The sequence below is a fragment of the Dromiciops gliroides genome, chromosome 3 (genome assembly GCF_019393635.1).
Source record: "Dromiciops gliroides isolate mDroGli1 chromosome 3, mDroGli1.pri, whole genome shotgun sequence".
Lineage (NCBI taxonomy): Eukaryota > Metazoa > Chordata > Mammalia > Microbiotheria > Microbiotheriidae > Dromiciops > Dromiciops gliroides.
The window spans coordinates 655,656,689-655,683,246 of NC_057863.1; the positions used below are offsets into that span (position 1 = coordinate 655,656,689).

Here is a 26,558-nt window from a genome sequence, read left to right on the forward strand (position 1 = left end):
CACGTCGTTCGTTAAGCTTGTCCGTCTTGCGGCCCAAAGGGCTCTGGGACCTGTAGTTTCAGGGGCTCCCTGTGCGCAGGCGCACTTCCCCTAAGAGCTCTGGTTTTTGAGGTCCTTGATTGCTTGTGGAGGTGGGGGGTGGGAGGGGGAGGTGTTAGTGAATGGGATAGCGCCCTTCGCGGAGGGGGTGGGGGGGGTGCTGGGAGGCGGGGAGGAAGGACCTACTACAGCCACGGACACGCGCAGGTTAGGGCCAGACAGAATGGAGTGGGGGACCCATCTGTATACACGTGGGGGTGGGAGAAAGAAAAATCGGGGAGCTCCGTGCACTGAATATCACGCACGCATGTGTGCATGTGTTTTTGTGTGTATTCTTGTGTGTTCGTGTGTGCTCACGCGAGTGAGAGGGATGGGGAGCGCCGAGAGGTCAGGGGTCCAGCGAGTGTGTGTGAGTGAGTGTGTCTGCTGGCTGAATTCCCATCCTGCTGTCCCCCTGCACCCCCACCCCACCCCCTCTGCTGGGTCACCCCACGCAGTGCCCCAGGCACGCCCTGTGCCCGGACCCACGGTCTCCTTCTTCCAGGGCCCCTCCCCTTTCCAAGCAGAGGCTGGGACAGTTGCTGGGGAAGTGGCAGAGAAGCTGGACAGCCCCTGTCCTTGGTGGCTGGCCTGGCCCCTGGCACACTGACCCACCCTGACACCTTCCCCCCGCAGCTCCAGAGCCCAGGGCATGAGAAGCAGGGAGCAGGGAGCCGGGAGATGCTGATGCTCCAGTGATGCCACCAAGCCCACTGGAAGGGGCAGCCAGGAGGTCAGCCAGGAAGTCCTGAGCCCAGATGACCATGGAGGCCTTGGACCTCATGCTTGAGGAGAGAGGTGAGCAGGAGAGAAGGCTGGGGGCTGGGAGCTGCCCAGGGGAGCAGACACCTGGAGGGCTGGGTTGTGGGGGGCAGGCCAGCCTGTGGTCCAGCAGGTCAGCGGTCTACCTTGACTCTGATCTCCCCTGTGCCCGCCTTCCCCCTTGCCCATGCATCACGTCCAGGCGATTCCCTGACCTAACAGGCCTCCTGACTTGGTCCCCTCCACACCTTCCCCCTCCTCTAAGACCTGGTGCAGAGGCTGCATGACCACTAGTCATGTAGGTCGTGCTGGGGCCCTTCTTCAGGTCAGGTTGGTCTGGGGATCTCTAGGGATACCCGGGTCTCCTTTCCCACACACCCTGCCCCAGAGGCAGGCACCCTTTAAATTCAGAGGTGCAGAGCTTGCAGGCAGAGGGAGGTGATGGTGTCACTGTGCCCTGTCCTTGTCAAAGCACAGTTCTGGAGAGGCCAGCTGAGGCCTCCTTGTTAGGCAGCACTTCCTGTGCAGAAGGGGCAGGGGCTGCCTCAGGGGGCTGGCTTCCCCCCTCCCCTTCCAGGGCTTCAAGGAGAGGCAGCATGATGCCTGGCTGGGAATGGGAGAGGAATGGGATGGACCAATGGCCACTGGGGCCCCTTCCAGCCTCACGTGCTATGATTTGGTCCAGACCAAGTTAGTTTTTCAAGAGTGACTTTTTCTAGGAAACTCAGAGCAAACAAAACAACTGCTGAAGCACAAGAATGGATGAACATAACAGCCCTTTCTGGCCCAATGTTGGGCTTGTGGTCCACTAACACCCCCAGCTTTTTTTCATGAGTTGTTGTTCTCCCTCAACTGGTACTTTAAAAAACAACAACAACTTACCTTGTACAGCTTTACATTTCTTCCAATTTAGCTTCATCTTATTTCTTTTGGCCCGCTGTGCCAGATTGCTGATGCCTTAGTGAATCAGGATCCTCTTGTCCAAAATATTTGTTCTCTCCCAGCTCTGGGTCTTCCAAAGAGTTGACAAGCATCAAAGCCTCTATCCAACACAGCTATGTCTAAAACTCTTGAACGTGGCAGCTCAGGGGAAAAAAAATCTCTCTGATCAGGTTCTGAATTCCAGCACCGGGCTGGTCTGTAATCGATGCTTGGGATTTAGAAAACCAGCCAGTCCAGAGCTCTACGAGCAGGGGGCCCTGACTTGGGTCTATGAACTTGTTTTTTAAAACATTTGCTCCCTGTATTTCCTTTGTAATGTTGTGTGTTTTCTGCGTTTAACCACACTGTTCAGGGAAGGGATCCATCGGCTTCCCCAGACTTCAGAGGACTCCCCGACACAGAAAGGGGGGAGGTCGAGTCCCTCCAAGAGAGGCTCCATCCCCCAGCTGAGGTAGAAGTTCTGTCCCTGGATCACGCTGGTGATCGGCTTTCCTAGTCATATAAGAAGACCAGTGTCTCCTGGGAGCACTATGCCCAATTATCATCTCTAATCCTCTCCCCACCCCAGGCTATTCTTGGCATAACTTCTTCAGCAGGGGCAGGAGGAGGTACAGTTGTGAAGCCCCCATCGCCACCCCCCAAGATCAAAGGAAGAAATCGATTCTGCAAGCCAGGGAGGAACGGGAGAAGGAGGAGGTGGGAGCCTGGGCAGTTACAATGAAGGGGCGCGGAGCCAGCTCCTACGTCCGTCTGTCCTCAGTTACGGCCTCAAATGAGTTTATCTCAGAGATGCCCTCGGCCCAGTGGCCCCTGAGGGATGCTGACTGGCAGGCCGTGTGTCTCAGGCTGAGAGAACAATGGTCACTGCTGTCAGTTGCACCGGTCCCCAGCATCATGTGGTGCTGGCTTCTGTAGCAATCAGCTGACTTGGGCTTCCTCCAGCAGCTGCTGAGTCTGAACCTCTGGGCACCAGACGGAAAGAAGCATCCGGTCACCATAACTAGCATCTATATAGTGCCTGATGGTTGGCCAGGCACTTTACATATGTTGTCTCATTTGACCTCCATTGCTACTATTATTATCCCCCCCCCTTTTTGTTTTTTTTTTGCCGGGCAGTGGGGGTTAAGTGACTTGCCCAGGGTCACACAGCTAGTAAGTGTCAAGTGTCTGAGGCCCGATTTGAACTCAGGTACTCCTGACTCCAGGGCCGGTGCTTTATCCACTGCACCACCTAGCTGCCCCATTATCCCCTCTTACAGAAAGGGAAACTGAGGCAGAGGGAGGCTGGTGACTTGCTCAGGGTCACAGAGCCAAGTGTGTCTGAAACAGGATTTGAACTCAGGGCTTCCTGATGCCACGTCCAACACTTCATCCACCGCCTCACCACTGTACAGGTTTCATCATCAGTGACCTTTGCAATCCATTCTCTTTCTCTTTTCTCAAATTATCCTCACCCTGGGCCTGGGGTACAATAATTCAGAGCAGGTAAAGGGGACCAATCACATCAGTATGTCGCAGAACATAGGGAAAGTACCAAGAATTCAAGATGTTGTTCAGTCACGCCTGACTTTTCATGACCCTGTTTGGGGTTTTCTTGGCAGAGATACTGGAGTGGTTGGCCATTTCCTTCTCTGGCTCATTTTATAGTTGAGGAAACTGAGGCAAACAGGGTTAAGTGACTTGTCCAGCGTCACACAGCTAGTACGTGTCTGAGGCAGGATTTGAACTCACAGAGATGAGTCTCCGTGATTCCAAGCCCAGCACTCTATCCGCTTTGCCCAGAATTGAAGTCACACATTCACATTTCCTGCCCAGGCATCTCATGCTTACAGCCTTCAGGATGGGCATAGGGACAGAGCTGGGGTCCGTGGCTCCAGCCTCTAATTGAAGGAGGAAGTCATGTTCCCCGTGGGCTCCTGGGTCTCATTCGTCTCCCGTGGGGGAAGCTCTATGTTGATGAATTGTGGTGCTGTGAGGTCAGTATTGGTTTCCTCATAACGTCTTTTTCTTCCCTCAGCACGGGGCTCCCCAGATGATGTCCTTTCCCCAGAAAGGAGCATAAAGCAGAAGGAGGGAATCACCTCTGGTCTCCTTAGAGCCGGGCCCCTGGTGAGTTCTGTTTTCTTCTAGCTCCTGAAACAGCGTCTCGTTTTTCAAGGTGTGGGTGCACTTCTTCCCCTTGTCCTCCATCTCCTTTCCTCTGCAACATCTTGTCGGGGGACCTGAGCCTTAAACATCCTCTCTCAGAAGACTCTGGCTCTTCTCATGGAGATGATGAGAGCTACAAGGGGTCCTGTTACTCCATCCCCTTTATGAGGTCTCTGCGGTAGCTCAAGGCCAGCTAGAAAGCCTTACCCAGGCTTAGAGACTTGAGATCCTGACTTTCCTCCACTTCGCCCAGTGCTCTTCCCATTATATCGTGGCTCCCTATCAGGAATATTCCCCAATGGTTTTGTGCCGTCCCTCAGTGCCCTTCGCCCCCTCTAATCTGCCATGCCCACATTTGGGGTCCATTGATTTTTTAAAAACAACAGTTTCAAGTGGAAGGCAAGGGGGAAGGAGGAATGGAATATGCATTTATTAAGTGCCCGCTGCGTGCCAAGTACTGGGCTAAGCACTTTCATAAGTATTACTTCAGAAAAATAAGACTAAGTCTTACTCATATTAAATGAAGCAATCTCCATCGTTAAGTCGTCATACTGGGGAGGCAAGATATCCATTAATTATTATGAGAATGGATCAAAGGGGGAGGAGGGAGAAACATCACATGCAGTGGGGCTGGAAGGAGGGAGGAGAGGGCACTAGCATGGCACCAGGACTTGGAAGTGGCCAGGAAGTGATATGGAAGTCTGCTCTAAGTGAAAAAGGCCCATCTGCCCCCAGTCTTTGGGTAGAGTCCAGGACCCAGAGGAAGGGTGGGATGAGAATGACCTAGGGGAGGAGGCATGCCTTGGAAATGCCAAGGTTCCCCAGGCATTAAGGGAACAAGAGAAATACAAGATTAAATGCCCAGAAGAAGGGTCAGGATATCAGGTAATGTATTTCATTGGTGTAAGACCTCCCTGCACACGCAAAGTTCTGCAAATCTGTCTGTCCTAGTATAGAGCATTTGTAGAATTCTTCAGGGCTGGAGAACATGGGGACTTGCCAATGGTCACACGGCTAATATATGTCAGAGGCAGCTTGTTAAGACCAGGTTTTGTGAATTCATTGCTCTGCCCACCGTGAAGCCCAGCATCCAGAGGAGTCGATCAATAGAGGAATGTCTAATAAAGTGATCAGGCAGGGTTTAATGCAGCCTCAGGCCCAGAACGGAAAATCATAAAGTCTCGTATAGAAGGGCAAGAGCTTGCTTGGTCTTTATTCTCAGTACAAAAAATTCAAGGTGTTCCTCCGTTTAAATTGACGTGTATTTTAGTACTCAGTGAAAAGGTAGGTCTAGGATAAGATGTCAAAGAAATATTGGAAAATGTAGTTCTAGAGCAAGAAACTAGAAAGGCCAAAGGCCTGTAGGCCACATTGGCCTACAGGTCTTTGTGTTGTATTTTCTTTTCTTTCTTTCTTGTTTTTTTTCAGGGCAATGAGGGTTATGTGACTTGCCCAGGGTCACACAGCTAATAAATGTCAAGTGTCTGAGCTCAGATTTAAACTCAGGTCCTCCTGAGTCCAGGACCAGTGCTTTTATCCACTGTGCCACCCAGCTGCCCCCATGAGTATTTTCTTGAAGGAGAGAATCAGAAGGCTCCAGACATGGGAGGCACCAAATAACATCATGAAAAAGATTAATATCAGGAAACAGCTGGTTACAGATTTGGAGGCTGACTGCAGAATCTCCCTTCTAATTAGTCAGACCATTGACTTGTTAGAGCAAAGCTCAGAATCTCTGCATGAAATTAAAGTGACTCCAGTGTTTTCTTTTTCTTTTTTTGTGGTGAGGCAATGAGGGTTAAGTGACTTGCCCAGGGTCACCCAGCTAGTAAGTGTCAAGTGTCTGAGGCTGGATTTGAACTCAGGTCCTCCTGAATCCAGGGCTGGTGCTTTATCCACTGCGCCAAGCTGTTAATGCCGGAAGATGGGAAACGTAAAAGTAATCAGATGTCAGGCCTTCGCCACTTCTTAAGTAAGTTTAACTGATGGGATGTCAATTCCACAGGAAATCAACAGACAGCAGGTCTCCATGCTAACCAGAGAGCCACAGTAAACACTGGTTTAGGGGGATTGAAAGGTATCTGTAAAATCCTAACAAAAATTGCATGGGAGTGAGGCAGCTAGGTGGCGCAGTGGATAGAACACTGGCCCTGGATTCAGGAGGACCTGAGTTCAAATCTGGTCTCAGACACTTAACACTTACTAGCTGTGTGAGCCTGGGCAAGTCATTTAACCCCAATTGCCGACCCCCCCAAAAAAATTGCATGGGAGAAGGGACGCAATGAAGGTTGGGAGAGAAATGCATGACCTGCCTAGGATTGGGGCTGGTCATGAGGTGAGAGTGAAGGATAACTGAGGCATGGCCTGTGTCTCCCCTGCTATCTAGGCAGTGTGAAGAGGTGCAGAGGAAGACACTGAATACATTGAGTGCTCTGCCCGTGTGGGATATATGGGAAGATGTAGAGAAGTGCCAGGCAGGATGAGATGCTGAGGAGAAGTTTTGATTTGTGCTCTTGGAGAGAGTATCACCAAGGATGAAGCCTCAGATTCCTCCAAGAATTAAATAAACAATCCTGATCTGTATTTTTCTTTATTGTGATGGAATTTTTCCAGGGTGTCCCAAAAATCTTGGTGTGTTTTTATGGTTTGTTTTTTTTTTTCTTTTCAATTTTAAACTGCACTAAGACTTTTGGGACACCCTGCCTTTTTACTAGATTTGGCCTGTTCTGATCATATAGTACTGTAGTTCCCCCAGCTTTTATATTTTGGTTATTCCTTGTATTTCTGTTAACTTTTTTTTTTAAGTGAGGCAATTGGGGTTGTGACTTGCCCAGGGTCATACAGCTAGTAAGTGTTAAGTGTCTGAGGCCGGATTTGAACTCAGGTCCTCCTGACTCCAGGGCCGGTGCTCTATCCACTGTTCCACCTAGCTGCCCCTCTGTTAACTTTTTAAAACAATGACTAACTGCCAAATATTTCAGTGCCTATAAATAAAAAGCCATTTCTATATTCGTTATTTCAGGTTCCTTCTCTATTGTTTTTTTTTTTTTGCTCTCCCTTTTGATATTTTTGTTGAATTCATCCTTACTAGTATTACTGCCACTCCTGCTTTTTTCAAACTTGCAGTTTCTTTTCTCTTCTTTTTTTTTTTTTTTCTGGTGAGGCAATTGGGGTTAAGTGACTTCCCCAGGGTCACACAGCTAGTAAGTGTTAAGTGTCTGAGACTGGATTTGAACTCAGGTCCTCCTGAATCCAGGGCCGGTGCTCTATCCACTGTGCCACCTAGCTTCCCCTCCAGCTTCTTCTTAATATAGTGGTGCATGAATGTGAAACTTGCTTCGACCCAATGTGAAGAATCAAAGTCTCAGAACTCAATGGGAGAGATGCTGCCCCAATGTCCACCATTCATCCTATTTCCAACATTGGCTTTGGTTCAAGGCGCAGCATAATGGCTTTCATTCAGGAGATGGGTGATCGGAAAAGGAAGTGGGCTGATAACAAGAGTGAGGGGTCATAGATGGCCGGCCCAAAGATGGCATTCTTATGGAGTATATAAAGACCTAAGCAAGACTTTCAGCCCTTTGGGCAGGCGTGTGACCCACGAAGACTGGTTGAAGCAAGTAGCCCAGAGAGGAGACTTAGTGGGTAAATCAGAGCCGTATTCAGGTCTTGAAGGGCTGACAAGTGAAAAAGGACTTGGCCCCAGTGGGCAGAGCCAGGAGAATGCCTTTTCTCCTTTCTTTTCCTGGCCAACCCATCCTTCATACCCCTCCCGATGGGGCGATCTGATTGTGTTGTCTTCTGCCCAAAGTCCTTCAATGGCCCCGTGTTGCCTATGTCATCAGGCTCCCATTGCTCAGCCCGAAATTCACACCATGTCCTGCCATGACCTTTCTTACCTGGTCACCCCTAAAGAGACCACACGCCAAAGTAGACTTCGCACCCTCTGCCACAGATGGCCTACTCTGCTGTTCCTCCATGCCTTTGCTCTTCCCTGGTCCCATAATGTTTTTCCCACTCCCAACTTTTCCTCTTGAAAACTCCTTGTCCTTCAGGGTCTCGCACAAATACCATCTCTTGGAAACTTCATTCTCCTAGACTGCCTTCTGAATGGTCTGTCTTTCTTTTCCCATCTTTGATTCAAGAGAGTATTTTGTATTTTGGATAGTTAGAGTCAAGGAATCAGCATTTAAGAAGAAAGATTAGGGTCCCATGAATAAGTAGTGGGATCAACTTGCATCTAAGGGAGAACTCACACCTTAATACATCCATATGTAGCCTTGCCTAACGGGTCATTTTATAATGAACAGTGTCTATTTAGAAGCATTTGCAATGAGATATGGCATACAGTGGAGAATGGGGGGAAACTAAGTGGATTGAGCACTGGCCCTGAAATCAGGAAGACCTGAGTTCAACTCTAGACTCAGACACTAGCTATGTGACTCTGGGCGAGTCACTTAACCCTGATTGCCTCAAAAAAAAAAATGAAGAATTTGAAATGGACAACTCTCAGTGGGCTATGGGGAGACACATGATGGTTGCATATGGATACTACATATAACCCATGAAGACTTCTGAGGAAGAACAGTAGGATTAAACAATGTCATCAAGGAAACATGAAAGTTAGGTTGGTCATATGGTCATATTTGTAAAGTATGTAGGGTACCACAAATTGGGGAATGGCATATGAATGTGATAGAAAACTATTACGGTATAAGAAATGATGAAGGAAGGGCAGCTAGGTAGAGCAGTGGATAGAGAACTGGCCCTGGAGTCAGGAGGACCTGAATTCAAATCCAGCCTCAGACACTTGACACTTACTAGCTGTGTGACCCTGGGCAAGTCACTTAACCCCAATTGCCTCATCAAAAAAACAAACAAAAAGAAATAATGAAGGATATGATTTCAGAGAAACCTGGGAAGACTTGTATGAACTGATGCAGAGCAAAGAGAGCAGAACCAGTATATATAGTGACAACAATATGGTAAAGACAACTTTGAGAGAATTAGGAGCTCTTATCAGTGTAATGAAAGACTGTGATTCCATAAGACTAATGATGAAATGTGCTGCCCACCTCCTAATAGAAAGGGGAAGGATTCAGTGCACAATGAGAAATATTTGGTTTTTGGACATGGCTAGTGCAGAAATTTGTTTTGCTTAATTATATATATATATTTATAGCAGGAGGTTTTCCCCCTTACTTTCCAATGCGTGGGGGGATGAAAGAAGGCAGATTTCAATTTAAAAATACATATATTTAAAAATATATATTTGAAATGGAAGCTAACAAACCAATAGGCTGAAGACCTATTTACTATATGTCCCCTTCATGCTTCATGTTGAACAAAATGTCAAAATATGTTTGCTGTCTCAGGAATCAGTGACGTTCCAGGATGTGGCTGTGAACTTCACTCAGGAGGAGTGGAGGCACTTGGAGCCAGCTCAGAAGGACCTGTATAGGGAAGTGATGCTGGAGAACTATCAGAACTTTGTCTTCCTTGGTAAGGATTACTTTCCTCAGTGAGATGGTGTCTGACCACTGGGCTGTCTTATCACTTTCCCTTCCTGAAGACTGTGGTATGCCTAAAAGGGAGGCAGCTGGGTGGTGCAATGGATAGAATGCCCAAGTCTGGAGTTAGGGAGATTAGAGTTCAAATATGGCTTCAGACACTAAGTAGTTTTGTGACCCCGGGCAAGTCACTTACTCTGCCTCATTTTCCTCATCTGTAAAATAGGGTTGATAATCATACCCCCTGCCTTCCAGGGAAGTTGTGAGGATCAAATGAGATAATATTCGTAAATCATGTGGCGCTTAATATACTCCATAGAAAGGTTAGCTATTATTAAAATTAATATTGTTAGTAATATACTGCTAAGCTGAATTTTTTCCTTGATACGTAGAGCTATTCTTAAATACATGTAATAATGAGAGTAATAGAGAGCAGCTAGGTGGCACTGCAGTGGATAAAGCACCAGCCCTGGATTCAGGAGGACCTGAGTTCAAATCCGGCCTCAGACACTTGACACTTACAAGCTGTGTGACCCTAGTCATTTAACCTTCATTGCCCCACAAAATAAAAAACAAACAAACAAAAAACCTATGTGAGAACAGGATGTAGTCAGTGTCCCTCTCCCCATTCTCCTGTCTGCTCCTGGACTTGCCCTGAAGATGGTTTCAGTAAGTCTGAAGAAGATGAGTTTTATTCAGCTATAAAAAGAGGTCATTTTATTCACCTGTATAATAGTCTACAGAATAGAAAATATAACATTAATTTATTATTAAATGTATCAATCTATAAATTTAATGAATTGTAAATTAAAATAAAATTAATATTAATACTCTATAAAATATAAACATAAAACAACATAGTGACTTCCTTGGACTGTTTCTCTGGGAAACTCATAAAAAGAGAAAATGAATGTTAATTTCAAAGTAGACCAATAATAATAATAACCTCAAAATGTTCTGGAGACTAATCAATAAACTACTAGAGCTGTTGCCTATAATTGTCTGGATCTAACATTTATCTCCATGAAATCCCCAGTGCAGATTCCGCAAGGCGTGAAATGCTTTATTCCTCCTGGCAGGATTAAAACAAGCCAATTTTCTTTGATCCTATGTCAACTCTGTGATCTTTCTCTCCCACTTCTTGGGAACACAACACATTACATCTCTCAGGGGTGTTTTTGCTTTGTTTTTTATACCCTCTGGGTACCCTCTTTTCCCTAAGGAAAAGGGGGCTTCACTCGGCAAAGGGTTCCAGCAAAGAATTTTCAAAAGGAGACTTGCAAAATAATAAGAACCATGTGAAAGATCACCCCAAGTCACTAATCAAAATAGAATGGGGGGGCAGCTAGGTGGCAGTGGATAGAGCATCGGCCCTGGATCCAGGAGGGCCTGAGTTCAAATCTGGCCTCAGACACTTAACACTAGCAGTGTGACCCTGGGCAAGTCACTTAACTCCGTTTACCTCCGTTTCCTCATCCATAAGATGAGCGGGAGCAGGAAATGGCAAACCACTCCAGTATCTTTGCCAAGAAAACCCCAAATGGGGTCAGGAAGAGTCAGACACGACAGAAAAATGATTGAACAGCAAAAGAGCAACAGATTTGAAGAATTCAGAGAAAAGTAGGAGGACATATGTGAACCAGTGCTGAGTGGAGTCAGCAGAACCAGCCACCGAATGCATTCACGATATCTGATGATCTAAACAGAGGACAGAGACCAACCTGTGATTTTGTCAGTTGAAGAAGTTGAGATACCTCCCTTGACCCATGCCAGCCACCATCTTTGCCAGTTTTAGAGCAAGAGCCCGGAAGACTTAGAGGTTCCGTCACTTGCTGAAGGTCACACAGCTTATGAGTGGGGCTTTAGCTGAGATCTTCCTGCCTTTCAGACTTGCTCTCTGGGACAGAACTGTGGCCTCTCTGATGCTTCAGTGGAAATGTTGAGATATCCTGGGCATGGCTCAGGCCCCTACTCCCCCTAGGCTCTCCATCCCTGAGCTGGGGCTAATTCACCCACCATACCTGCACTCACTTCAACAAGTCACAGGGGTTCCCAAGAAGGGCAGCCGTGCCTCTGCTACTCCATGTTCTCAGGATCCTGGTAGTAATAACCCTTTGTGGTCACTAACCCCACTAACATTGTACCTCATACTATAGTATATAGTATAATAAGGTATAGCATAGTATAGCAAAATAAAGCATAGTATAGCATAGTATTAGCATAGTAGAGTAGAGTAATATATAGTATAGCATTGTATATAGTATAGCATAGTATAGTTAGTATAGCATAATAAAGTATAGTATAGTATTAGCATACTATATCATAGTATTATCATAGTATAGTATAGTAATATAAACTATAGTATATACTATGATATAGTATAGTATAATAAAGTATAGTATAGCATTGCATAGTATAGTTACTATAATATAGTATAGAATAGCATAGTATAATAAAGTATAGTAAAATAATTTATAGTATAGGATGGCATAGTATAATAAAATATAGTATAATAAAGCATAGTATAGCATAGTATAATAAAGTCTAATCTAGTATAGTATAATGAAGTATAGTATGGTATAATATATTAAAGCATGGTATAGTATAAATCATATATAGTATAGTAAAGCATAGCATAGTATAATAAAGTATAGTATAGTTAGTATAATATAGTATAGAATATTGGATTCTATCGTGACTTTTATGTTTCTGGGAGTCCAGAGAGCTGTGGGAAGGTGTCTCCTGTTGTCAATTATAGCCTGTGTCCTGCCTGAATTACCATGACTGTTAATGACGACTATCTTTAATAAAGCTAGAGGCAGTTTTTTGTGGACTAGTCTTAAATATTTTAGTGACCAGACCTAATGACAAGCAGTCCGTCAACAAGCATTTATTGGGCACTGTCTGAGTGCCAGTCACTGTGCTAAACGGTGGGGAAGCAAATCCTAGCAAAGAGACATGGTGGCTAAGCATAAAGGAGGAGGGATGGCTGGTCAGGGCCGTGCACCCAAATGGAGGTTCTGGGTAGAACTCATCAATGGGAGCAGGATATAAGCTCGCTTCTTTTTCTTCTTATTATTTTCAGCAGCAGGTGGCAGCAAAGAGCACTCCAGACTCTCATTGCTCAACTAATCTACCCGGCAACAAGTTATAGTTCCACTAGCACTTTCCTGTCTGTAACCCATTTCTGAAATCTGTCTGTTCTTTCTCCTCTCCTCTCCTCTCCTCTCCTTCTAACCTATCTTAATTCAGCAGCCAGGTCTCTCTGCAAACAACCTCCTCTTAGCCCAGACTTAGGAACCAGATTCTTGCTTTCTGCCTATAATTGAGGTAAATCACATTGTGCCCACATGATGTCCATATTTCCCCAGCTAAAGGTTGCTTTGCAGGCTTATCACTGAAGCCAATTGTCTTCTCCAATTTGCTCCAGATTTCTACAGCTCATCAAGGCAAATGAGCAACTGTCAACTCAGAACTCTGAGTTAGACCTAATAAATTGCTTCTGTAAGGTATATCTGAACCCATAATAATAAAAATGACAATCTTACGCAAATTAATATGTGTGTGTTTTCAATGCCACCCCAATTAAATAACCAAAAAATGATCTTACTGAATAAGAAAAAATAACAATTTATTTGGAAAAACAAAAGTCAAGAATATCCAAGGAAATAATGTTTTTTAAAAAGGAAAGAGATTTAGCAGTACAGATCTTAAACTTGTTATAAGACAGTAAATATTGAAACTGGTACTAAGAAATAGGTAGGGACAGCTGGGTGGCGCAGTAGATAAAGCACCGGCCCTGGATTCAGAAGGACCTGAGTACAAATCCAGTCTCAGACACTTGACACTTACTAGCTGTGTGACCCTGGGCAAGTCACTTAATCCTCATTGCCCTGCCCCCCCAAAAAATAGAAAGGTAGATCAATGGAATAGAGTAAACATACAATTTACAGCAGCAAATATCCATAATAACCTGTATTTGTCAGGTGTAAATACTTAAGATTTGGGGATAAAAATTCGATTATTTGGTAAAAACTTGTTGGGAAAATGGCAGAAATTTGGCTTGAACCAATATCTCATACCATTTACCAAGATAAGGTCAAAATAGATACATGACCTAGATATAAAGAGAGATTTCAGAACAAAATTAGAACATGGAACATATTACTTTTCAGACTTTTGGATAGGTAAATAATTTATGAATAAACAGATAAGAGCAAAATTAGGTGTAAAATTGATAATTTCAATTACATTCAATTAAAAAGGTTTTGTATGAGTAAGACAAATATAGCCATGATTAGAAGAAAAGCAGAAAATTGGGGGGAAATTTTATAGACAGTTTATCAGATAAAGGTCTCATATCTAAAAATATATAAAGAATTTTATAAAAACTATAAGAATATAAGTCATTCTTCAGTTGATAAATGGTCAAAGGATATGAACAGGCAGTTTTCCAATGAAGAAATCAAAACATTTTATAGTCAGGTAAAATGCTCTAAATCAATATTGATTAGAGAAATGCAAATTAAAACAACCTTGAGATATCATTTTACACCTACCAGATTGGCTAAAATGATAGATGGGGAAAGTGACAAATGTTGGAGAGGAAATGGAAAAATTGAAACACTAATTCACTATTGGTGGAATTGTGAAATGACCCAATCATTTTGGAGATCAATCTGGAATTATGCCCAAAGAATTATTAAACTACCTATACCCAATCACCCAGCAATACCACTACTTGGTCTATTTCCAAAGATGATTAGGGAAAAAAGAAAGGAACCTATATGTTCTAAAATGTTTTAGCAGCTCTTTTTGTGATGGCAAAGAATTGGAAAATATAAAATGCCTATCATTTGGAGAATGGCTGAACAGGTTGTGATAAATGATTTTGATGTAAGAAATGATGAGCTCAATGATTTAAGAAAAACATGGAAAGCCTTGCATAAAAAAATGAAGAGTGAAATGAGCAGAACCAAAGGAACATTGTATATAGTAACAGCAATATTGTTTTAAGAACAACTTTGAAGGAATAAGTTATTTTTCTATTATCAATACCCAAATTAACTATAAAGCATCTATCTGCATCCAGAGAAATAACTGAGAAATAGAAGTATGTATAGAATAATTTTACATACATACATATATATGTGTGTGCATGAAAAAAATTAATTTTAAGAACTACATGTGTATATATATGTGTGTGTGTATGTATTTGTGTTTAGTGGTAGCCATCTTTAGAAGGGGGGAGGGGGAGGAAAGAAAACAAAAGGAATTTATATGATAATTTTGTTGTGTATTTGAAAGGAATAGCAAGTTATGCATAGTAGATTTGCAGTTTCCCGTAAATCATCTTTTTTAGTGCACTGTTATGGAAATGCTTATTTTATTCCATAAATTAGAAATAACTTTTTTAAAAAAGGACTGCTTTTTCTCAGAAGTGAACTTGTATCCTTAGAGAAGGGTCATCTCCTTACATAAAGAACCAAACTGAAAGTTGAAATTATAACAATAAATCTTAGCCTGGCAAGGTATTCAGGAAATGTACTTTGCCTTCCTTTATTGAGGACAAGAGGGTCTCTGGGTGAGAAATATTGTATATATTCTTAAACATGGTTAACATTTTGGTTGGTTTTATGGAAGGTTTTTTCCCCCTTTTTAGTCTTTGTTATTAGCAAAGCCTTATTAAGTTGAGAAGGGTAGAAGAGCATATTTAGAAATGAATACCATCTTGGCTGTAGTCCAGTTCCTTTTTCTCCGGAATATCATATTCCATGCCCTCCGGTCCTTTAATGTAGACGCTGCTAGACTTTGTTTCTAAATTAAAGGACCGGAGGGCATGGAATATGATATTCCGGAGGAAAAGGAACTGGGACTACAGCCAAGAATCACCTACCCAGCAAAACTGAATATAATCTTTCAGAGGAAAAAAAATGGAACTTCAATGAAAAAGAGAACTTTCAGGCATTTGTAATGAAAAGACCTGAATTGAATAGAAATTTGACTTTCAAATACAAGACCCTAGAGAAGCATAAAAAGGCAAATAGGAAAAAGAAATTGTAGGAGGCAAAAAAAAAAAAAAAAAAGGGGTTAACAGACAAACCTAAGACCTGAGCTCTAATTTAGATCTGAGCTCCAGGAGGGGCTATAACTTACAGACCCCAGCTCTGAAAGGGATTAATGAATAACTTAAGATTTGGGCCTTCATTAATACAAGGCAGGGCCTAAGTTCTTGTTACCCACATTAATCAGCACCCATAACAAGAACATAAAGAGGCAGGTCATAGAGACCTCAACTATAACAATGATACCAGACCAGGGTATAGAGTTCTAACTGATAAATGTAATATCCAGAAAACTATTCCTGAGAATGGAAAATACAGGGACACTCTGACCTTGGCAAATTGAGGTAACATGAGCAGAAAAGGCCAAGTTTGTCCCCAGATTCACCTTAGGATGTGTAAACCCAAAACTACCTCCACGGAAAAAGGTACCACCTCGGGGGTTGGCCTTAGGACCCCAGGAACTCAAAATTAGGATAAGCCCTCCCTTGTACCTCCCTAAGGTGGAGATTATTATAATGAGACTGATAATCAATTTATCCATACTATAAATATAAACTGTCTTTCCTTTCCCTATTCGAGAGACACCTCCATGATGCTCTCCCTGTGATCAATCACAGTATTGCAGTAAAACTTGGGAAACTGAGTCACTGAGCCTTATAATTCTTTTGGGACAACTCATGATCAATTTGACCTTAAATCCATCCCACATCAAAATCATGAGGGATGTTAAAAGATTAAACTGTTTATGTTTCTACATGGGAAGATGATGCTTCTAACTCATAAGAACTTTCTCAGTCTTAGGGCAGCTGAAAGGGATACACTTAGAGGACACAGGTCTGAGCTGAATATGAAGAGATGATATCTGCAAAGCATTTCTATTTTGTTTATCCTTGTTTTTTGTGGGGCAGGCAGGTGGGGTGGCTGATGTCTGGGGCTGGATTTGGGCTTGGGGCCTCCTGGGTCCAGAGCTGGTGCTTTGTCCACTGTGCCACCTAGCTAATCCATGATGATATCTTTAAAATAGGGTTGAGGGGTAGGAGGAATGCACTGGGGGAGGGGGAAGGGTCCAGGTGGACTGGGGAGAGGTAGCTCACATGAAGGAAACAAGAAAAAGCTTATGGAGGGGAGGGGAAGAGGGGGAAGGAGTGGGGGAGTGAGTGAACCTTACTATCATTAGAATTGGTTCAAAGAGGGAATAACAAACATACTCAAGTGGGTATAGTAATATATTTTGCCCTGAGGGAAAGTGGGAGGGGAAGGACGTAAAGGGGGGGGGGTGGAGAAGAGGGGAAAGAGGGAAGGGCAGATTGGGGGAGGGAGCAGTAAAAAGCAAAACACTTTCAAGGAAGGTGAAGATGTTCTGCATAACTGCACATGTATGACATATTGAATTGCTAGATTTCATAGGGAGAGTTGAGGAGGGAGGGAGGAAGAAAATTTAGAACACAGAATTAGCTCAAAGACCTTAACCTCATCAGAGTGGGCTCAAGGAGGGAATAACATTCACACCCAATTGGGAGGAGTAATCTATCTAACCCTACAGGAAAGTAGGAGGGGAAGAGGATAAGAAAGGAAGGGTGAAAGAAGGGAGGGCAGAGCTGGGGAGGGGGCAGTCAGAAGCAAAACACTTTTGAGGAGGAATAGAGTAAAAGAAGATAGAAAATAGAGTAAATATCACGGGAAGGGAATAGGATGGAGGGACATAGTTACGATGATTGACTATAATGGCAAAACATATGGTACCTACTTTGCTGGGCTATTGTGAAGAAAATTCTCTGTCAAGTTTAAGGTACTATATAAAAGTAATGATGAACAGGATGCTATCAGAAAAATTTGGAAAGACCTACAAGAACTGAAGCAGAGTGAAATGTACTGTATGTAAAATAACAGCAATAGTGTCAGACGATCTGTTGGGAAACATGGTTATTTTCAGCAATGCAATGATCCAATATAACTCTGAAGGACTTATGAAAATTGCAATCCATCTATAAAGAAAGAACTGATGGTATCTGAAAACAGATTGAAGCATAAAAATTTTTTGATAGTTCCTTAATCTGAAGTTTTGTTTTTGTCTGTTTTCTCTCACAACCTAGCTAATATGGAGATGTTTTCCATGACTACTCATGTATAACTTATATGAATTGCTTGAGTTCTTGGGGGGTAGGGGGAGGGAAGGGAGGGGTGGAAGAGAAATTGGAACACAAAGTTTTAAAAAATTGATGTCAAAATTTGTTTTTACATGTAATTTGAAAAATAAAATTCTAAACAAAAACAAACAAGACAAAAAAAGAAATGAATACCATCTAAAGACAACAGAAATCAACAGAAATCAAACTAAAATGAGATTGAAAGGGGCTAGAACTGAATTACAAGATAGATTTCTGTTTCCAGCACTTTCTGCTTTTCCCCCTATGAACAGGGCTTCCATTTTCCAAACCACATGTGATTTCCCAGTTGGAGAGAGGAGAAGCACCATGGATAACTGAGAAAAATGTGCCAAGAGTCTCTTGTCAAGGTGAGCCAATGGAAGCCATTGCCAACAACAGTTCAACTGGTTGGCGTGCAAGCATGTAATTAATAGCTTTGCCATGCTGGATGGGGAACACTCCCCATGGGCCCCCCGGACTGTAAAGAGGGTGTGAGGTGATCTAGACTGAGCTTCCTTATTTAGAGACTGTTTTCCTTTCCTTTTCCTGATCTTCACCCTCTTGTCTTTTCCTTCTGTACCCTGGACTCCATCCATACTTTGTCCCCCCTCCCATAATTGTTTTTTCTTCTTCTGACATTCTGTATGTCACCTTCATACATTAACAGCTCGAATAGTCTTGTGCAGCTCAAGTGTTGCTAGCAGCTCACAGCTCAAAGAATCCAAGCAGGCAACAGAGGGTGGATAAAGGCATCTTTATTCATCTTTGAAGATGGGCACTCTTCTGAATGGGCCAGAGAGTGCACTGAAGTGAGGTTCCTACACTGTTATTTATACCCACCAAGGGTCCCTCTCGACCAATCACATTACAGTTCACATTTACATCCAGCATTACAAAAACAACCAATTATAGCATATAGTACCAACTGTAGGGACCAATCAGATTGTATCAGCTGACCAATCAGACTGCCCTGTTAACAACCAATCAGATTGCATCAGTGGATCAATTAGATTGTGACACTAGGCCTTAACCTTATTCTGGGCAAGAATGTCCCCATTCCTCACTAGAACAGTGTTGTGTGAACATAAAGCTTGTCAAGAAACAAAACTAGTTGAGGTTTGACCATCGGGGTCATGTGGGAATCACCTCAGGTGCCACCAGGTGAACTCCCAGCTTAGTTCAGCTCCCACAAAGTGCAGGACCCTGCTCGGGCCTAAGGCCCAGGGCCTTGGCTCCTCAGAGTCCTGTGTGCCAGGTGGTCCCCTGCTGGGAGCTTTAGGCAACAAGGCTATGGGGCTTGAGACTAGACTCACTCTCTGTCTCTGGGGCTCTGAGAAGAATCCAAATAGTCTTTTCTCTCACATTTCCTTTCCTTTTCTTTTCAGATATAACCCAAGTCTAACCAATATTTTATTTTTTGGGGGGGCGGGCGGGACAGTGAAGGCTAAGTGACTTGTCCAGGGTCACACAGCTAGTAAGTGTCAAGTGTCTGAGGCCAGATTTGAACTCAGGTCCTCCTGAATCCAGGGTCAGTGCTTTATTCACTGCGCCACCTGGCTGCCCGTAACCAATATTTTAAAGAATTTCTTGGCCCTTTTCCTATTTTATCCACATTCCTGTTGTCTCATTCCTTTCACTACCGTTCCCAAGAAACATATCATCTTCCCCTGTCATGATTTGCCTCTAGTCCCCATCCTTTATGAAATGATGCCCTTCCTTCAGTACTGTAAACAATCAACCATCCAAAAAGCATATATTATGCACCTGTTGTATGTCAGGAATTGGGCCGGGCTTTGGGAATACAAGTATGGAGACAGAAACAGTCCCTCCTTGCAGTGAGCTTACATTCTAGTCAGAACAACAACAAATACCTAAATATAGATGACATACACATAAAATGAACCACAGTGCACAAAGTGCTGTGCCTAGAGTCAGTTCAAATGTGACCCCAGACATTTCCTAGCTGTGTGACCCTGGGTATGTCATTTCACCTCCATCTGCCTCAGTTTCCTCAACTGTAAAAAAATGGGCATGATAATAGCACTTATAGGCCACGGTTGTTGTGAGGACCAAATGAGATGCTATTTGTAAAGAGCTCAGCATGGTGTTTGGCTTGTAGTAGGTACTTAATAAAATGCCTGTTCCCCGCAAATTTAACATGCCTTTTTTTTATTCAGCTTCTTCTTGTGGGGCCTGATCATTAAGCCCTTCATTGTCCTAGCCTGGCCTCCCATCTCCTGATCATGAATCTTCTTCCTGAATTACACAACAAAGGGTGCAGGCGCTGTATCTGTTTGCCTATATTTGTATCCCCTGGGTCTTAGCCCAGTGCTTGGCACATAGTGAGTGCTTAATAAATGTTTTATTTATTCATGTACTCTCCAGCTCCGGTCCATTGAAGTTTAACAACCACTTTGGGGGGGCAGCTAGGTGGCACAGTGGATAAAGCACTGGCCTTGGGTTTAGGAGGACCTGAGTTCAAATCCGACCTTAGACACTTGACACTTACTAGCTGTGTGACCCTGGACAAGTCACTTAACCCTAGTTGCCCTGCAAAAACAAACAAACAGGGGCAGCTAGGTGGCGCAGTGGATAGAGCACCAGCCCTGGAGTCAGGAGTACCTGAGTTCAAATCTGGCCTCAGACACTTAACACTTACTAGCTGTGTGACCCTGGGCAAGTCACTTAACCCCAATTGCCTCACTTAAAAAAAAAACAAAAAAACAAAAAAACAAAAAAACCCCCCCAAAACCCAAAACAACCACTTTGCCCATCCCATTATGCCTTTTGGATCCATCACCCTATTTACTACAAACTCCACGTTATACATAGAATTTACAAAAGTCTTCCCTTCTACTTTCTTGCTTGAATTCTCCTCTGGAGGTCTCACATTCCTTGCAGAGCTCTCCACTAGTGGCCACTCTTTCTCCAAAACCCAACTCACAGGGCCAGGAAGAGAGGAGAGAATACTGTTGCTCATCCCCGCCCCTTTCGGACCCTTCCACTCTCAGGACCTCTCAGTGACATTTTTTTTCTCATGAGGTCCATTCACTCTCCCCATTCTCATTGCCATCAGTAACTAACCTGCAGATCATCTGCAGACTTTTTAGAAAAGTTAGAGGAGTTTGTAGGTGGTTCACAATCTTCTCATCCACTTTGGCATCTTCCTTAGGGTCTGTATTCATGCTGATGACCCCTCTTGTTAATTACACCCTCAGTCCTTCCACTTCGTCAATCACGTATTCCTGTTCTCCTCCCTCTCCCTCGTCCGTGGCTCTTGGTCACCTTTGGTCTGTTAGCTTTCAGTGTGAGCCCTGGTATCCCATTCTGGCTGTGCTTACCTCCATAACTAGCCCATGGTCTACCATTTGAATATCTCTCCAGCTAAATAAAGCCGCATCTGTTGTCTTCCCCATAGAATGTCAGCTCCTTGAGAATAGGATTAGTTGGGGCAGCTAGGTAGTGCAGTGGATAGAGCACTGGCCCTGGAGTCAGGAGGACCTGAGTTCAAATCTGGCCTCAGCCACTTAACACTTACTAGCTGTATGACCCTGGGCAAGTCACTTAACCCCAATTGCCTCACTAAAAAAAAAAAAAAAAAAGAATAGGATTAGTTTCATTCTTGGAGTCGGTATCCTCAGTGCCTAGCACAGTGCTAGGGTTATAGAAGGCACTTAATAAATGCCCCAGGGCCCACTGACCTCCTATCACTCTCCATCACTGAATCTCTATCCCTGCTTAACTCCTACCATCTGATTTTGCTCCTCTGACTTCAAAGCTGCTGAGTATACAAATTTATGGTATGTAACCTTAGCTATGCTCTTTTAACTGCTCAGTTATCTCTTATTGACTGATTTCATTTCCCATGGCAGCTCTTCCAAACCTTTTTTATTGTAAGTTTTTATGTAACAGTCATTTCTGAATACAATCCTCTCTTAAAATTCAAGAGCCTTCTCTTAGAATAAAGACAAAAAGAATCATTTAAGCACAGCTAATCCACACATCCACTGTATCTGTTGAGCTGTGTAACATTTCATACTCAGAGTCTCCCACCCCTCCAGTAACAGGTGGGAGATAGTTCCATTTCTTCATCTCTGCTGCAGGGAAGAGATTGGTCATTACAGTTACACAGGGTGAAGTTTTATGTTACTGTTCTTTTTGTTGCCATTACTGTAGTCATTGTTCAGATCCTGCTTCTGACCCAGAATGGCTGTAAGACCCTCAGGAAGTCCAGTTAACCTGTCAGTGATCCATTGAACTCTGCCAGACTTGCAGAGAAGATGCTGACCTGCATCAGGAGAGTTCCCTTATACCACTGAAATTATTAGTTTGGACTAATAAAAAAATTTAAGTGAGGCCACCTTTAAAAGACAGCAAAATTCACATAAAAATCATTGAATAACACTAATACTGCTGTATAAAAGCAAAATTTGATCTTTAAAAATGTAAAGATAGAGACAGCTGGATAGAGCACCAGCCCTGAATTCAGGAGGACCTGAGTTCAAATCCGGCCTCAGACACTTAACACTTACTAGCTGTGTGACCCTGGGCAAGTCACTTAACCCCAATTGCCTCACAAATAATAATAACAAAATAAAATAAAATAAATGTTTAAACATGTGAGATTTAAAATTGGATATTAGATCATAAATCTCCCCTCTTTAACCTTTCCCTTAATTTATCTCCCAGACTAGTAAATGGAAGAAGCTTCTGGTTTTCTAGTTAGAGCTTTATTGTGTGGTAGTTACCAGGTGATGTTGATTAGAGGGATAGGAAAGTAGAAATACAAAACAATTAGTCTTAAGTCTAAGCTTAGTCTATATTCCGTATAAAACTCACCAAAAGCCCAAGGCCACCTTTGGGGGGAGAGAGAGACCGAGTCAAGCGCGTGCTGCTGCTAACCGCGAGCCGGGCCGAGTCAAACTCCAGTCAGCGTCTGTCTGTGCAGCACAGCCAGGGGACCAGCGGAGCAGGAAAAAAGGCCCCACTTCCGTTCTCTCCTTGCCTTTTAAGCTCGCACCCCGGAAGTCGAGTGCTCAGCAGGCCGACTGGTGTTTGTAGCTCATGCAATTGGTCTCCTCCCCGAAAGGGTGGTCTTTAAAAAAACTGGTGTCTCTCCATTATCCCTAGCCGACTGTTAAAACTTTTTACCGCAAACATGACTATGTAGCTTTAACACATGAGATTAATATGAACAGGCATACAAACAAACCAGTGTATTCTCTAAAAGCAGTTAATGAAAAACATCAAGAATTTTGATTGCTATTGTATCCTTTCCTTAAAGAAAAGAAGGCCATGCACTCTGCAAGGTAATACCAGTGTTGTCCATTATATTTATCCTGTTTTGTCACGCTATACTTACTGCCTTCACATATGTCTCTGTATTCAGTGTGGAGTTCAAGTGCATATTGGTCTTTTTGATCTACTTTCTGTACTCTCTGTCACTTCATACCAGTCTATCCCAGTTTCATTGAATTCTCCATATTTAAGTCATGCTCAGGAAGTGTAATTTTTTATAGAAATAAAGAAAGATCTAAATAATTTGCGAGGTGTTTACTGTTCATATCTAAATTGGAATGATAACAGTAAAGATTAGATTTCTGCTCCTGTCTATAGATTTAATGCTATACCATTAAAATATGAAAGAGATGCTTCCTAGAATTAGACAATAATAAGAAGATATCATATTGAGAAAAGACCAAAAATATAAAACAAAAGAAAAAAGTAGGAAAGAAGGGAGAATGGCATTATTAAATATCAAATTATATTGAAAACAATAATTATCCAACCTATTCCTGGCTGAAAAACACAGTCAGTCATAGTGCAAAGCGCTATGTCAAGCCCAGTCTTTGCTCTCAAGAAGCTCACACAGTTTTGTAGGGAGACAGCTAGTAAACATCTGTGTACAACACATATTCAGGATAAATTGGGTGAAGTCTCAAAGAGAAAGCAGTAAGATTAAGGAAAACTGAGAAAGGCTTCTCATAGTAGATGGGACATTAGCTGATTTGTTTTGCTTGACTATAGTTCTTACAAGGAAGTGCTCTATTGGGGACAGAGGGGGTATTTGGAAATTACAGTGATGTAAAAAAGAAAGAAAGAAGAGTATTCATAAAATATTTTTAAAAGAAATAAATAGAAAGAACTGTCCAACCTTTTCATGATTAATCATCATGCTTCTTGATGTGAGACAGAATCTAAAATACACCATAAAGCAATTTCCTTCTCCCAACACTGAGAAAAATGAATATTTTTGTTTCTTCCAGATTTCTTTATTCAGAAGACAAGATATAAAACCAAGGAGTCAGCTGCAAATAAGATTATTTCTACAGGAAATTTATCCAAGAAGAGACTCTCAAAGAATGGCTCCTGGAATTCTGAGTTAAAAGAATCTTGGGATTTTGATGCAAGGTTGAAGAGATGGAAGGGCATTCAGAAGAGATGGGCCAGGCAAGTTCTAGCGAATCAAAGGACAACTTCAAGTGAATTGAGTCTTCGTGAATGTGTTACTTTGGGGAGAAAGTTCAAGCTGGGATTACTTCTTACTCCCAAACAGAAAGCTACCACAGGAAAATATCTCCATAAATATGATTCCCTTGGAAAGAGCTTTAAATATTTGTCAGATATATTTAAACATACTAGAACCCCCTCAGGGAAGAAGCGTTTTAAGTATAACAAATGTAAAAAGCCCTTCAGTTACCACTCAGATCTTTTCCAGTACCATAAGATACATGGTGGAGAGAAAACTCATAAATGTGATGAGTGTGGAAAAACCTTCAGCAACAACTCATGCCTTACTGTGCATTTGAAAATTCATACTGGCGAGAAACCCTTTGACTGTACTGAATGTGGAAGAGCCTTTAGACGTAGAGCACACCTTATTCAACATCAGAGAATTCACACTGGAGAGAAACCATATAAATGTTACGAATGTGGAAAAGCCTTCAGTGTTGACTCCTACCTTATCAAACACCAGAGAATTCACACTGGAGAGAAACCCTACAAATGTAATGATTGTGGGAAAGCTTTCAGACAATTAGGAAACCTTAATCAACACCAGAGAATTCATACTGGAGAAAAACCCTATAAATGTCATGAATGTGGGAAAGCCTTTAGTCAGTGGGGTCACCTCAATCAACATCAGAGAACCCATACTGAAGAAAAACCCTTTGAATGTAATGAATGTGGAAAAGTCTTTAGGCAGTTGGGAAACCTTAATCAGCACCAGAGAGTTCATACTGGAGAAAAACCATATAAATGTAACCAGTGTGGGAAAGCTTTTAACAACAATTACCTCCTTATTCAGCATGAAAGAATCCACACAGGTGAGAAGCCATATGTATGTAATGATTGTGGGAAAGCCTTCAGTCGAGGGACATACCTTAAGAAACACAAGAGAATTCATACTGGAGAGATACCCTATAAATGTAATGAATGTGGGAAAGAGTTCACTGACAAAGCATCCTTTATTTATCATCAGAGAATTCATACTGGAGAGAAACTTTATGAATGTATTGAATGTGGAAAAACTTTTAGCCAAAAAGCAAACCTTAAAAAACATAAAATGATTCATACTGGAGAGAAGCCCTTTGAGTGTAATGAATGTGGGAAAGCTTTCCGAGAGAGGGGAAGCCTTAGTGTACATAAGAGAATTCATACAGGAGAGAAACCCTTTGAATGCAATGAATGTGGAAAAGCCTTCCGAGAGAGGGGAAGCCTTAGTGCACATCAAGAAAAGCATGCTGAAGAGAAACTTTATAAATGTGATGAATGTGGGAAAACCTTTAGATACAAGGGATATTTTAGTATCCATCAGAGAACTCATACTCAAGAGAAATGCTATAAATGCAAAGAATGTGGGAAGGACTTCAGCCTAAGGGCATCCTATATTATTCATCAGAGAATTCACACTGGAGAGAAGCCCTATAAATGTAACATTTGTGACAAAGCTTTCAGTTACAATACCTCCCACAGTAGACATTTGAGAACTCATACTGGAGAGAAACCTTTTGCATGTAATGAATGTGGGAAAGCTTTCACTCAGAGGGACTACCTTACTGAACATGAAAGAATTCATACTGGAGAGAAACCCTTTAAGTGTAATGAATGTGGAAGAGCCTTTAGGCAGAAGCAAACTTATAATGCACATAAGAAAATTCATTCGAGAGAAAAACCCTTTAAATATAAATTATATGAGAAGGATTCAACTGGAAATTGTACCTTATAAAGCAAACATCAGAAATTAATATTAGTGAGACTCTCCAAAGGTGCAATGAATGTAGGAAAGTCTTCAGTACCTGCTTGTAAGAGGCATCAGAAAAAAATCATAAAAACTCTGTGAAGTTACTATGAGACAACTAAAGGGTGTGTATTTCATCCCTCAGAGACTTTATACAGAACATTAACTGTAATGTAATACTGTGGGCAGTGCTTCATATAATCTTGTCATTTGTTAAACTTTGAGTCCAGATGTTTGATTTTTTTTCATGGTCTATTATTTGGTGCTTTGTGAGAGAAAAATATCAAGATCATCTTTGATATCGCCTTTCCCAGAAATATACATTGGCCGCTGTTAACTAGCAATAGAATTATATAAGTATAGGATCTTTAATAGCACCTATACAAGAATCCAGAGAATTATTGTATTACTAAGTAATGGTTACAGCTTACCTGCTGAGGAAAGAAATAAAAGATGATAAATGACCATCACTTGACCACTGGGAACATCCTAATTCTATTGAAGAATAAAGAGAATCTGTTTTCAGTGGGCTTCTAGCTCTCTTGGTCCCAGCAACCAGCATTATTCTGCTTACAAGTCCTCAGCAGAAACACATTCAAAAAGCTGAAGTCAAGCCTTGTGTAACCCACTTGTCCATTCTTTACTTTCTTATCAAGTCCCTGCCTTG

General features: G+C 42.5%; 1 protein-coding gene across 3 annotated transcripts; it reads left to right on the forward strand.

The window, feature by feature from the left end:
- On the forward strand, positions 1-26,552 carry LOC122749882 (zinc finger protein 260-like). Of its 3 annotated transcripts, none has more exons than XM_043996448.1 (6): positions 1-111; positions 715-876; positions 3,800-3,891; positions 9,306-9,432; positions 17,925-18,020; positions 23,919-26,552. In XM_043996448.1, exons 2-6 carry the CDS (start codon positions 837-839, stop codon positions 25,877-25,879), a joined length of 2,316 nt encoding a protein of 771 aa, XP_043852383.1. In that variant the 5' UTR covers positions 1-111; positions 715-836; the 3' UTR covers positions 25,880-26,552. The 3 variants fall into 3 exon arrangements, with proteins under 3 accessions (XP_043852383.1, XP_043852382.1, XP_043852381.1); XM_043996447.1 differs by lacking the exon at positions 1-111 and adding an exon at positions 193-246; XM_043996446.1 differs by lacking the exon at positions 1-111 and adding an exon at positions 307-356.
- The last annotated feature ends 6 nt before the right edge of the window (positions 26,553-26,558 follow it).

Excerpts from the sequence above, each read along its gene's own strand:
- LOC122749882 (XM_043996448.1), top strand. The coding sequence starts at position 837 with ATGACCATGGAGGCCTTGGACCTCATGCTTGAGGAGAGAG. Across the intron at positions 877-3,799 it reads CCTCATGCTTGAGGAGAGAG|CACGGGGCTCCCCAGATGAT; the intron begins GTGAGCAGGAGA and ends TTCTTCCCTCAG. Across the intron at positions 9,433-17,924 it reads TCAGAACTTTGTCTTCCTTG|GGCTTCCATTTTCCAAACCA; the intron begins GTAAGGATTACT and ends CCCTATGAACAG.